At 37.5% G+C, this 12201-nt stretch overlaps 1 protein-coding gene across 1 annotated transcript in view; it reads left to right on the plus strand.

The window, feature by feature from the left end:
• LOC126146446 (von Willebrand factor C and EGF domain-containing protein-like) overlaps positions 1-12201 on the plus strand; it is a 178417-nt gene that overhangs the window by 111525 nt on the left and 54691 nt on the right. Inside the window, exon 5 of the mRNA XM_049915621.1 lies at positions 12074-12193. Coding sequence (XP_049771578.1) covers positions 12074-12193 — 120 coding nt within the window. The remainder of the gene's footprint in view (positions 1-12073; positions 12194-12201) is intronic.

Consider the following 12201-nt stretch of genomic DNA (forward strand, 5'->3'; position numbering starts at 1 on the left):
AAACTTTAAGATATTTCATTTCTACTGTTCTGAAAATCATTAGCTGTCACTTATTTATCCTTGCTATTATTGGTAAGTTGGGAGGGATTGAAGTTGCAAATGAATTATTTTTGGAATGGTATTTCATGGGTATATGTATTTTACATTTGGCAAGGCTTATTTATTTCCTTCTTTTAAAGGATCTACTCTCTGTGGGGTTATTAAGCATCACTTTATTAACTGTTTAGTTTATAGTATAAAATGTTCTCCTTATACCCCTAACATTGTTTAAGAAATGTCTGACTAGGGCAAGAGCATTTTCTGTCCATCTGTGTCAGTGGATTGGTATGTAGTTCAGGTACTAATGCCAGTGTTTCTCACTGGTTAAACAGAGAAGATAACCGAGGACTTGTGTGTGCCTGATAAACCATCTTATTCCATTGAGGGAGAATAGTACCATAACCAATGGACTCAATGTATCACTTTATATCATGTTTATTACACTTTGTATCATGGTCACTTAATTACCATATAATTTTGGCATGAATGTGTATATTCTGTACTTACATATGTGGTGGTTGCTAATTAGGTGAAATATAAGGAAGAGGCCTGAGTATGTAGAAAATTTCAGAATTGGTAGAAAATGTTGTGATTTTTTTTCATAAAAAGTGATGCTTTTCATTAGTAAGACATGTACTCTGTGGACATCTAGTTTTCTTTTTTCAGTTTTAATTATGAAATATGTGTCTTGGTGCTCACTTTCACAGTGTAGTGAAACATTGCCCCTCAGTATCCATCTTTGCTTATAACAATTGTACTATGCTTTCTTGCTTTTTGTAAAATCTGGGTGAGTATTCGATAAGTTTAGTGATGATCTTTGGCTTCCCACACTTCCTGCAGTGAGGTTATTATTATTATTATTATTATTATTATTATTATTATTATTATTATTATTCTTTCTTTTCTTAGATGTTATGTCTGGTCAAAAATGGAAAGTGACGCAGACCTTGATCAAGCGTGACTTCCTTTTAACTGTGCGGTATATGTTACAATGCGTTTAGGTACTTTCGGGTAATTGAACATGTATCAATAATTACAGATTTCTGTAGTTGTATATATAAGTTTGGATGTAGCTGTATTGCGTTGATGTACTGGTGGATATTGTGTAGTATGACTCCTGTAGTTGATAGTATAATTGGTATAATGTCAACTTTATCCTGATGCCACATGTCCTTGACTTCCTCAGCCAGTTGGATGTATTTTTCAATTTTTTTCTCCTGTTTTCTTTTAAACATTTGTTGTATTGGGTATGGATACTTCGATTAGTTGTGTTAATTTCTTCTTTTTATTGGTGAGTGTGATGTCAGGTTTGTTATGTGGTGTTGTTTTATCTGTTATAATGGTTCTGTTGCTGTATAATTTGTATTCATTGTTCTCCAGTACATTTTGTGGTGCATACTTGTATGTGGGAACGTGTTGCTTTATAAGTTTATGTTGTAAGGCAAGCTGTTGATGTATTATTTTTGCTACATTGTCATGTCTTCTGGGGTATTCTGTATTTGTTAGTATTGTACATCTGCTTGCGATGTGATCTACTGTTTCTATTTGTTGTTTGCAAAGTCTGCATTTAACTGTTGTGGTATTGGGATCTTTAATAATATGCTTGCTGTAATATCTGGCGTTTATTGTTTGATCCTGTATTGCAATCATGAATCCTTCAGTCTCACTGTATGTATTGCCTTTTCTTAGCCATGTGTTGGATGCGTCTTGATCGATGTGTGGCTGTGTTAGATGATATGGGTGCTCGCCATGTAGTGTTTTCTTTTTCCAATTTACTTTCTTCGTATCTGTTCATGTTATGTGATATAAAGGGTTGTAGAAGTAGTTGTGAAATTGCAGTGGTGTAGCCGATGTATTTATATGGGTGAGTGATTGCTTTGTGTATTTTGCTAGTTTCTGCTCGTTCTAGAAAGAATTTTCTTAAATTGTCTACCTGTCCATAATGTAGGTTTTTTATGTCGATGAATCCCCTTCCTCCTTCCTTTCTGCTTAATGTGAATCTTTCTGTTGCTGAATGTATGTGATGTATTCTATATCTGTGGCTTTGTGAACGTGTAAGTGTATTGAGTGCTTCTAGGTCTGTGTTACTCCATTTCACTACTCCAAATGAGTAGGTCAATATTGGTATAGCATAAGTATTTATAGCTTTTGTCTTGTTTCTTGCTGTCAATACTGTTTTCAGTATTTTTGTTAGTCTTTGTGTATATTTTTCTTTTAGTTCTTCTTTAATATTCGTATTATCTATTCCTATTTTTTGTCTGTATCCTAGATATTTATAGGCATCTGTTTTTTCCATTGCTTCTATGTAGTTGCTGTGGTTATCCAATATGTAATCTTCTTGTTTAGTGTGTTTTCCCTTGACTATGCTATTTTTCTTACATTTGTCTGTTCCAAAAGCCATATTTATATCATTGCTGAATACTTCTGTTATCTTTAGTAATTGGTTGAGTTGTTGATTTGTTGCTGCCAGTAGTTTTAGATCATCCGTGTATAGCAAATGTGTGATTTTTTGTGGGTATGTTCCAGTAATATTGTATCCATAATTTGTATTATTTAGCATGTTGGATAGTGGGTTCAGAGCAAGGCAGAACCAGAAAAGACTTAATGAGTCTCCTTGGTATATTCTATGCTTAATCTGTATTGGCTGTGATGTGATATTATCTGACTTTGTTTGGATATTAAGCGTGGTTTTCCAGTTTTTCATTACTATGTTTAGGAACTGTATCAATTTAGGATCTACTTTGTATATTTCCAATATCTGTAGTAACCATGAGTGGGGTAAACTATCAAAGGCTTTTTGGTAATCAATGTAAGCTGTAATGGTCGCCTGGTCGTAGATATTGCTAATTGCTATAATCGCACTATTTCACTCCCATTTACGGAGCTTGTTAGCACTTGATGTTACGTTGGCGCCATTAAAATGCATTGTGTTGTAGTAATCGCTGCTACTTGCTGGATTGCTGCTGTCTCTCGATGCTGATGCTGGCTCTATATCTGGTTGTCTAGGGTTAAAAACATGAGGTCCCGTGTTTTTTATATGCTTTTGATGATAAAGAACGAGCGAAACCAACAAATATGTAAACTTCAAATATTTATTACTCTGGTGGCCATCTTAATTCCACTGTCCACCAAAGACCATGACACAACACAACTTCCTTTACATGTTCTTTGCATTGTTTATCCACCTCAAACAATAACACACAAACACACTGTACCAAAGTGACATTCCGACTGCCCCCCGACCGTTCTTGCTGCTTGTATTTATAACATTGTCAAAGTACTACTAAAAAGAGATATAGTTTACAAGTCACATGTACATCTGTTATCATATTTTGTGCAGAAAAGTTATTAATTTGCATCGAGTGACATAATTTAACAGGTTATTGAAATGACAGACAGATTTGTTGACTTGACAGAATAATTCTTTGTTACAAAAAGGCCGTTTTTTAGAAGTTTGTCAATTGACTTCTCTAATTTGCATAAATAAGTAAATAACATGAATTATTAAGAATTACATTGGTTTTTGTCTAAAGTAAGATTGATTTTGTGAATACTGAGTGAAAACGCTCCTAGTGAACAAATAGGTTTCACTGGGTGATTTTTATTTAAGGAGATCCAAAATACCTAAGTTTGCCACTATTTTTCGTACTTCATATTAATTATTTACGATGAACTCAGTGTTTTTACATGATGACATTTGCTGTATCAGTAATAAAGTGATATTAACTTTTGTGTGGGTCAGTTACTCAGTATAATTTAATGGGTTGACTGTTTATGGAGACATGTTATGCAATCATTGTTAACATACACAATACCTTTGCTCTAATCATAAATACTCGTTAAACTGGTTGAATTTGGAGGGTATCGCATACTTCGGTACAGTAAAGCCTTTAATATGTTTCGTTACAATGCGTAGTGTAGCGACCTTTGTTTTGTTTTAGCTTGATGTCACCTCTGCATCTATTATCAGTTGCTCTTTACATCCTTGTGCTCCTTTGCAAACAGCCTTTTTGTTCTTTATTTATAAGTTTGTTCTGTGTTTTATGTGTCATTTAATTTTGTATAACGACTGAAGTTAATATTTTGTATATTGTTGGTAGGCATGTTATGGGGCGATATTTAGCTGGGTTTGCTGTGTCTGCTTGATCTTTAGGTTTCAGACAAGTTATTCCATGTGTAAGTGTATCAGGGAATGTGTATGGGTCTGCAGTGTAACTGTTAAATAATTTAGTTAGATGTGAATGTGTTGAGGTGAACTTCTTTAGCCAGAAATTTGCTATTTTATCATTTCCAGGGGCTTTCCAATTGTGAGTAGAATTAATTGCTTGGGTGACATCATGTTGCAAAATTATCACTTCAGGCATTTGTGGTATCATCTTGTATGTGTCTGTTTCTGCTTGTATCCACCGTGCATGCCTGTTATGTTGTATCGGGTTTGACCATATGTTGCTCCAGAAGAGTTCAATGTCTGTTATGTTTGGTGGATTGTCTATTTTAATGCGTGTGTTATCTATTATCTGGTAAAATTTGTTTTGGTTTGTGTTGAATATTTGGTTTTATTTCCTTCTATTTTCACTTTTTTTGTATCTTCTAAGTCTTTTGGCCAATGCTTTTAATTTCTGCTTCTTTTCATCTAATTGCTCTATTGCTTCTTGTTGTGAGATTTTACCTAACCTTTTTCGTTTTTTGTCTGATATTTCATTTATTATAAATTGTGTTAGCTGTCCGATGTCTTTTCTCAGTTTTTCTATTCTGATCTATAGCCTGTGTTGCCATGCTGGTTTTGTGGGTTTCTTCTGTGTGTTGGTTGGTTCTGATCTCTGGCTAGTGTGTATATTTAGTGTAGTGAGTGCCTCTACATAAACCAGTAGTTGTAACTCTTCCATAGTTGTATCTTCATTTATTTTGTTGTGTATGATTGTGTTGATAGTTTTTATTGTTGTTTCAACTTGTGGGTTATTTGGTGGTCTATGCAAGAATGGTCTAATGTCTGTATTTGTGTCTTTGTATTCTATATATGTCAGCTGAAATTTTTCTTGTATATCTAACATGTGTCACTTTGTGTTCTATTTGTGTTTGTTCTGGTGGCTGTCTTAAGATTTCGTTTTCCTCTGATTGTTTAATTGATGCGTGTTGTTCTTTGTTTGTTTGCTCTAGGATGTTTGAGTCCATTACTGTATTTTCTTCTTCTTCTTCTTCTTCTGATTGCACATTATTTTGTTCCAGTATTTGTTGTACTTGTTGTTTGATGTTTTCTAATTCTGACTGGGATATCCTGTTATTTTTTATTATTACACGGATCTGATCAGCTAGTCGTTGTTATGTTAAAAATTTTAATTCTGTGTATCTGGTAATAAATGTTGTGTATACTTGTGATCTGTATCCAGTTGTGTTGGTTCCTAGGTTTGTTGCTTGGTAATAACAGAACATGAGGTGTCGATTAACTTCATCTGACCATCTCATCCTCTGTCTTTGTTTTACTTCTAGGGTGGTTGCAGGAAGCATATCCTGCAAAACACCTCTGTTTGGATTTAAATCATTTTCCAGTTGGCTAGGCAGTGTCGTTACCATTGTGGGTGGGCATAGGGTTCAAGCGTTGTCCCCGACCATGACTGCACTTGTCCGAGGCTTCTTTAGTTCTGTCCTGAACCAAGTAATCACACTAAAAGGGGGTTTAGCCCTATTAGTGGTTTGTTCTTTTCATCGCCTTTTACCACTGGCAGAACATACCGGAGGCCTATTCTTTTCCTGGGCCTCCACGGGGTTTATCATCATCATCATTATTATTATTATTATTATTATTATTATTATTATTATTATTATTATTATTATTATTATTAAAAGGATTGATTAGTCTCCTTTTCTCATATGTACTTCTACCTTCTAGTGGTTGCACCTTTCAAGTCACAGGTGGTCTTGCCTATGCTGCTTCAGCATAGCGTTGGGATCGTTCTCTTGCTGACTTCCCTCATTTTGTTTTTACAATTGACAACATGACTGCCCTTTTACGTTTTTAGCCTTTTCCCTTTTATTGTTCTGACTTTCCTGAGATGTCACATTAGCGGAATGGACCACATTTGAAACAAGGGACTGATGACCTTGCTGTTTGGTCGCTTAAACCCCAAATTTTGTGAACAAAGCTCTGGAGCTTTTTGAGCAGACCTAATATAGCAAGTGTGCTGCAAGCCATTCCACAATCAGAAACGGCCACAACATGTTATGCTTTGCAACTGACCCTATCACACTTGCATCACACTTGCATCACACTTGCATCACACTTGCATCACACTTGCATCACACTTGCATCACACTTGCATCACACTTGCATCACACTTGCATCACACTTGCATCACACTTGCATCACACTTGCATCACACTTGCATCACACTTGCATCACACTTGCATCACACTTGCATCACACTTGCATCACACTTGCATCACACTTGCATCACACTTGCATCACACTTGCATCACACTTGCATCACACTTGCATCACACTTGCATCACACTTGCATCACACTTGCATCACACTTGCATCACACTTGCATCACACTTGCATCACACTTGCATCACACTTGCATCACACTTGCATCACACTTGCATCACACTTGCATCACACTTGCATCACACTTGCATCACACTTGCATCACACTTGCATCACACTTGCATCACACTTGCATCACACTTGCATCACACTTGCATCACACTTGCATCACACTTGCATCACACTTGCATCACACTTGCATCACACTTGCATCACACTTGCATCACACTTGCATCACACTTGCATCACACTTGCATCACACTTGCATCACACTTGCATCACACTTGCATCACACTTGCATCACACTTGCATCACACTTGCATCACACTTGCATCACACTTGCATCACACTTGCATCACACTTGCATCACACTTGCATCACACTTGCATCACACTTGCATCACACTTGCATCACACTTGCATCACACTTGCATCACACTTGCATCACACTTGCATCACACTTGCATCACACTTGCATCACACTTGCATCACACTTGCATCACACTTGCATCACACTTGCATCACACTTGCATCACACTTGCATCACACTTGCATCACACTTGCATCACACTTGCATCACACTTGCATCACACTTGCATCACACTTGCATCACACTTGCATCACACTTGCATCACACTTGCATCACACTTGCATCACACTTGCATCACACTTGCATCACACTTGCATCACACTTGCATCACACTTGCATCACACTTGCATCACACTTGCATCACACTTGCATCACACTTGCATCACACTTGCATCACACTTGCATCACACTTGCATCACACTTGCATCACACTTGCATCACACTTGCATCACACTTGCATCACACTTGCATCACACTTGCATCACACTTGCATCACACTTACATCACACTTACATCACACTTACATCACACTTACATCACACTTACATCACACTTACATCACACTTACATCACACTTACATCACACTTACATCACACTTACATCACACTTACATCACACTTACATCACACTTACATCAACACTTACATCAACACTTACATCACACTTACATCACATTAGATCAACACTAAGAGAAACAATCCAGCCATGCCGTGCTTGGCAGCTGGCCACAACACAGCTGGTCAAGCAGATCTGTGAATGACCCACCTGCTCGACAAACTCCCACTGACCAGTGCTCTACACTATGGTGGGAATGCCAGCTTGAATAAAGGCTCTGACCAGAGAACTCACGTGGCCAAGTGGAATATCTGAGTTAAATCTGGAGAAGTCAGTTCAGTTTAGTACCTCATATTGTTCAGATGTGCTGTATGTTGTGTTGTTGTAATAAAGCCATATTGTTGCCCTACGTGTCATCTGTTGTTGGTACGATCCCTGCGCTTAATAGGATAATCTACCACAAACTTAATCTGTATATTGTATTAACAATAAAGTATCATTTACTGTTCAAAATGATTTGCCAGACGTGAACTAGTAAATTAGCAGGGAAGCTGTTACTTTGAAAAAAGCTGCTGCTTTCTGATGTATGATAAATAGTTGTGGAGACATTGGTAGGTCAATAGTTACAGGAATACATTGTTATTTTTCTAAGCATATTGTCAGGAGGAAGAGGCACAGTTGAAGAAAATACTGGTCTCTGAAATATGTTTCAGTACTTACAACAAGAAATCCTTTTAGCTGTTAATGCTGACTGAGAAATCATTCATGATGCTGATATTAGTTTGGACAAAGCATGCAAAACAGTTGATTGGTAACATTTGAACTTGTAAAGTTATTCTTCCCTCCAGTTCTAATGTTTTGTTAGCAATGTGATTGGACTATGTTGCAGTGTTGGCTGTTTATGCACTGTTGGCTGTTTTTTTTTAATATAATTTCTACAAGGGTCCTCATCCTGTAAGAATGCAAGCATCATGGACCAAAACCATGGGGAAGTGCAAACAGCTATTGGAGCATAAACTAAGTTTGTATGTAGACTGTCTTATTATGTGACTTACAGATTTAATCCATATTCTTTAACGTGAACAATAATCCATCATTAAACTCTCAAATCAGAATGTGCCACACCCTATTATCTTTATCAACAGCTTCTAGTATTCTGTTTCCTCACATGCAATGCAATTAGGTTCTTTGGAATTCTCCTATGCTAACACAAGTGTTTTCAAATTCCCAAGCAGGTACCTAAAAAAATATCTTCATATGTAGTCTCTTGTAACTCTCCTCCTGACAGGTTTTGTTGCAAAGCTTTCTCTTGATCCCATTTTCTACCTTTTTCTCTTCATTGTTCATTCAGAGACCATCTAAAATTTTTTTTCTCCTACAGAGACAACATATAAATGCTTGCCAAACTACTGCAATTTAGATTTTACTTGTGCTAGAGAGAGGCTTGATGCAAATGCAAGGATGGTTCCTCTATTAAGGTTGTAACTAATTCTCCTTTTCTTCAGTTACTAAACTTTTTTCCAGTTACTTTATTTTTAGTGATATTGACAGGATGTTAAACTCTACCCTGTTTTTCACATTCCTCTTCCCCCCCTCCCCCCCTCCCCCCTCCCCCCCACGTCCTCTGTCCCCACCCTCTTGCATCTTCTGTTTTCTAGCTCTGATCCAAATCCCATCTGCAGTTCAGTAGTATAATTCTAATATTTGAATGTCGGCTGTTTTAGTCCATTTCATATTGCTGATTAAAGGGTGGAAATAATTCTTTTGCATTCAGTGCCTTTATGCCTTCTCATATTTAACATCTGCATAACTCCTTACAAAACAAAAGCTTAAACTGGAGACTGTGTGTGTGTGTGTGTGTGTGTGTGTGTGTGTGTGTGTGTGTGTGTGTGTGTGTAAAAGCATTTTATACAAGACATTTGCAAATGGCCAGAGGACATTTGACAATTTTAAGGAATAAAATTCCAAAGAAACAAGGGAAAAAATACAGTGAAAATGGAACAGTTAGCATAATCCACATGCAGCTAAAGTTACATTATTAACTATGAATAAAAAGTGGAAAAGTTAATGGAAGAGTTGACCTGAGGAGAAGTTTGCTTCTAGAAAGAATTCAGGCACACTATATACAATAGTAACCTCACGGACATGTTTAAAATTTTACGGACATGTTTAAAATTTTGCCAACACTCTCTTCTTGGCCAAATCTTCGATCACAAAGGAATATGCTATAAAAGTGATGATGGCCGCCTCTTCCACAATTTGTGTGATAGTCACACAACAGTTCTCCATCACTACAGCATTCACTTCGGCAATGACCTGATAATTTCAGCATATTAATGGACAATTGGAGAGTGGCTCGCTCTCCACTGATGTGCAGTCATCTTTAAACTAGTTGTACTATTTGTTAATCTGTGTGATGCCCTTAGAATCATTGCTGAAAGCTGTCTGAATCTTCCAAATGGTTTCCACCTAGCTGCTACCCAGTTTCTGACAAAATTTGATGCAGTAGTGCTGCTCCAGTCATTGTCATTTCCCTTGCAATGAAAAACAGACATGAGCACTACATGCTACCCCCTCTCAATTGCTGCTTGCCAGCAACTGATGCTATTGACAGGCAGGAAAAAAAGATGCATGCACAGAAAGGTTCAAGGTCAGCTCATGCAAGTACACTAGATTCAAATTCATGAGGTATTTGCAAAATAAGTTAGATAGGATACTTTCCTAACAGACCTCGTATATTTGGGAATGAGGTGGCTTATAAAAACCACTTTAGAAGTATATGTGAAAGGGAAGAGAAGGAGTGGGAGGAAGAGGTTTCAGAGCCTTGATGAATGCTGGACAGCAATACATACATTAGCATTAAGAAGGAAGCTGTGGACTGCCAGAAATGAACATGCGAAGAACCAACTGACATAACTGAAAACAGGGTGATTGTGATATAAACCACACTTCAACTGAGCAAGATGTACCATTAGAATGATTGTTGTTGGTACAGCTTTCTGAAGATAAGGACACCATTTTCCAATAGAGTAAATCTGATATAAGAAATTACCCAAAACACTTAGACAGCATTACTTTGAAATTGACTGATTTGTCCTGACAGTTAAACCACCTGCATATGCCTTATTGATTGTTTCAAAGCTCTGGTTTGTTACGAATGCACCTCATGGACTGTTTAAAACTTTCCACTTACCAACTTTCCTCTAGGTTCAACCACAAAATCAGTCAAGTGCCATGCTGCAGTAGTTTAATCAATACTTAATGGCTCTTCAAATTCATTTCTTCAACTTAGTCTGGTTTGCCACATGGTTTTAAGTTTTATGAACAATCAAAACAGTATATATTATTTAAGAGTAAAAAAAAAAAGACTTGGCAAAGAGCAGAAGCGCTGCATGTCCCTATATTGTTCTCAGTCAACTGCCAGTTCTTTTCTGGCACATGGTGAGTAGTATACTGGGGTGAGGTGGGGTGTGATGTGGAGTGGGAAGGGTCATGGTGGGGTAAGGTTTGGAGAGAGGTAGGAGGCAGTGAGCAGGTTGGGGGGGGGGGGGGGGGACTGTGCAGCAGGTCATGGGAGAGTAGGGAGCTGGCTGTGGGCTAGCTAGGGATGCAGGTGGAAGGGGCAGGTGGCAGATGGCTGGGCATGCAGTTTCATAGACCATGGCATGAAATAACACCACACATCTAACTGATGTGGCAGCACAAATTCGGTGGGTTACTGAGGCAGGCCCACAGATGGCTCCCCATTCTGCCATAAGCCACTAGACACTTCCCCCAACTCCCTCCCTGCCTGCCACTTTTCTCCATCCTTCACTGCACCCCTCCCCACCTCACCCCAGTACACTCACCATGGGTCAGAAAAGAGCTGGCAGTTGACTGAGCACAACGTAGAGAGAGAGAGGTACATGTGTGCGTATTTTTCCACAAGCTTGAAAAAGGAAGTGCATCAAAGAAGCTAGCCAATCTTTCTGTACCTATTGTTTGTGTACCTATCGATGATGCAACATGTTTGCCTTTCGTTGAGTCATATTTTTTATTCCTAAATAATTTATAATTCTCAACCAGAACTTTGTATACATTACATTACAATACAGTACATACCGATCCAAGAGCAAAAGAATTTCATGTATCATAAATATTTGCATAGACATAAAACTCCTATGCTAAATTAATCAGAAATGGGCAAATCATATTCCAGTACACTATATTTTATCTATACTTAAGCACTCCTTATTTACAGCAGTGAAATGAATGTGTCATGCCTTTCGTAACCAGCACATGTGATTTACTTGGATATATTCTGTCAAAGTTGCTCATAGAAAATGTACTTCTGTTGACTTGTTCAGGTGTTTGTCATACTCACTTTGGTATTTGTTGATGTTATGCCTATGGCAGTTTTCACTAATAAATTTGCATGAATAATTAAGACACAGTTTTAGCAGTATCAAATAAAGACAGACATTTTTAAAAATGACTTTGATATAAAACATAGCAATTTGTATTTAGAAACTCCCTTAAAGATTACAAATTGCTGTGAGTTTATACTATCATGTTCATGTTCACAGCAAACAATGGCACTGAGCTGATACGGTGTCACTATGAGGGGAAGGATTACTATGAAGGTCAACTTCTGTACAATTCTAGTGAGCCATGCAAAACATGCATTTGTGACGGTGAATTTAAGAGTAAGTAT

The sequence above is a fragment of the Schistocerca cancellata genome, chromosome 2 (genome assembly GCF_023864275.1).
Source record: "Schistocerca cancellata isolate TAMUIC-IGC-003103 chromosome 2, iqSchCanc2.1, whole genome shotgun sequence".
Classification (NCBI taxonomy): domain Eukaryota; kingdom Metazoa; phylum Arthropoda; class Insecta; order Orthoptera; family Acrididae; genus Schistocerca; species Schistocerca cancellata.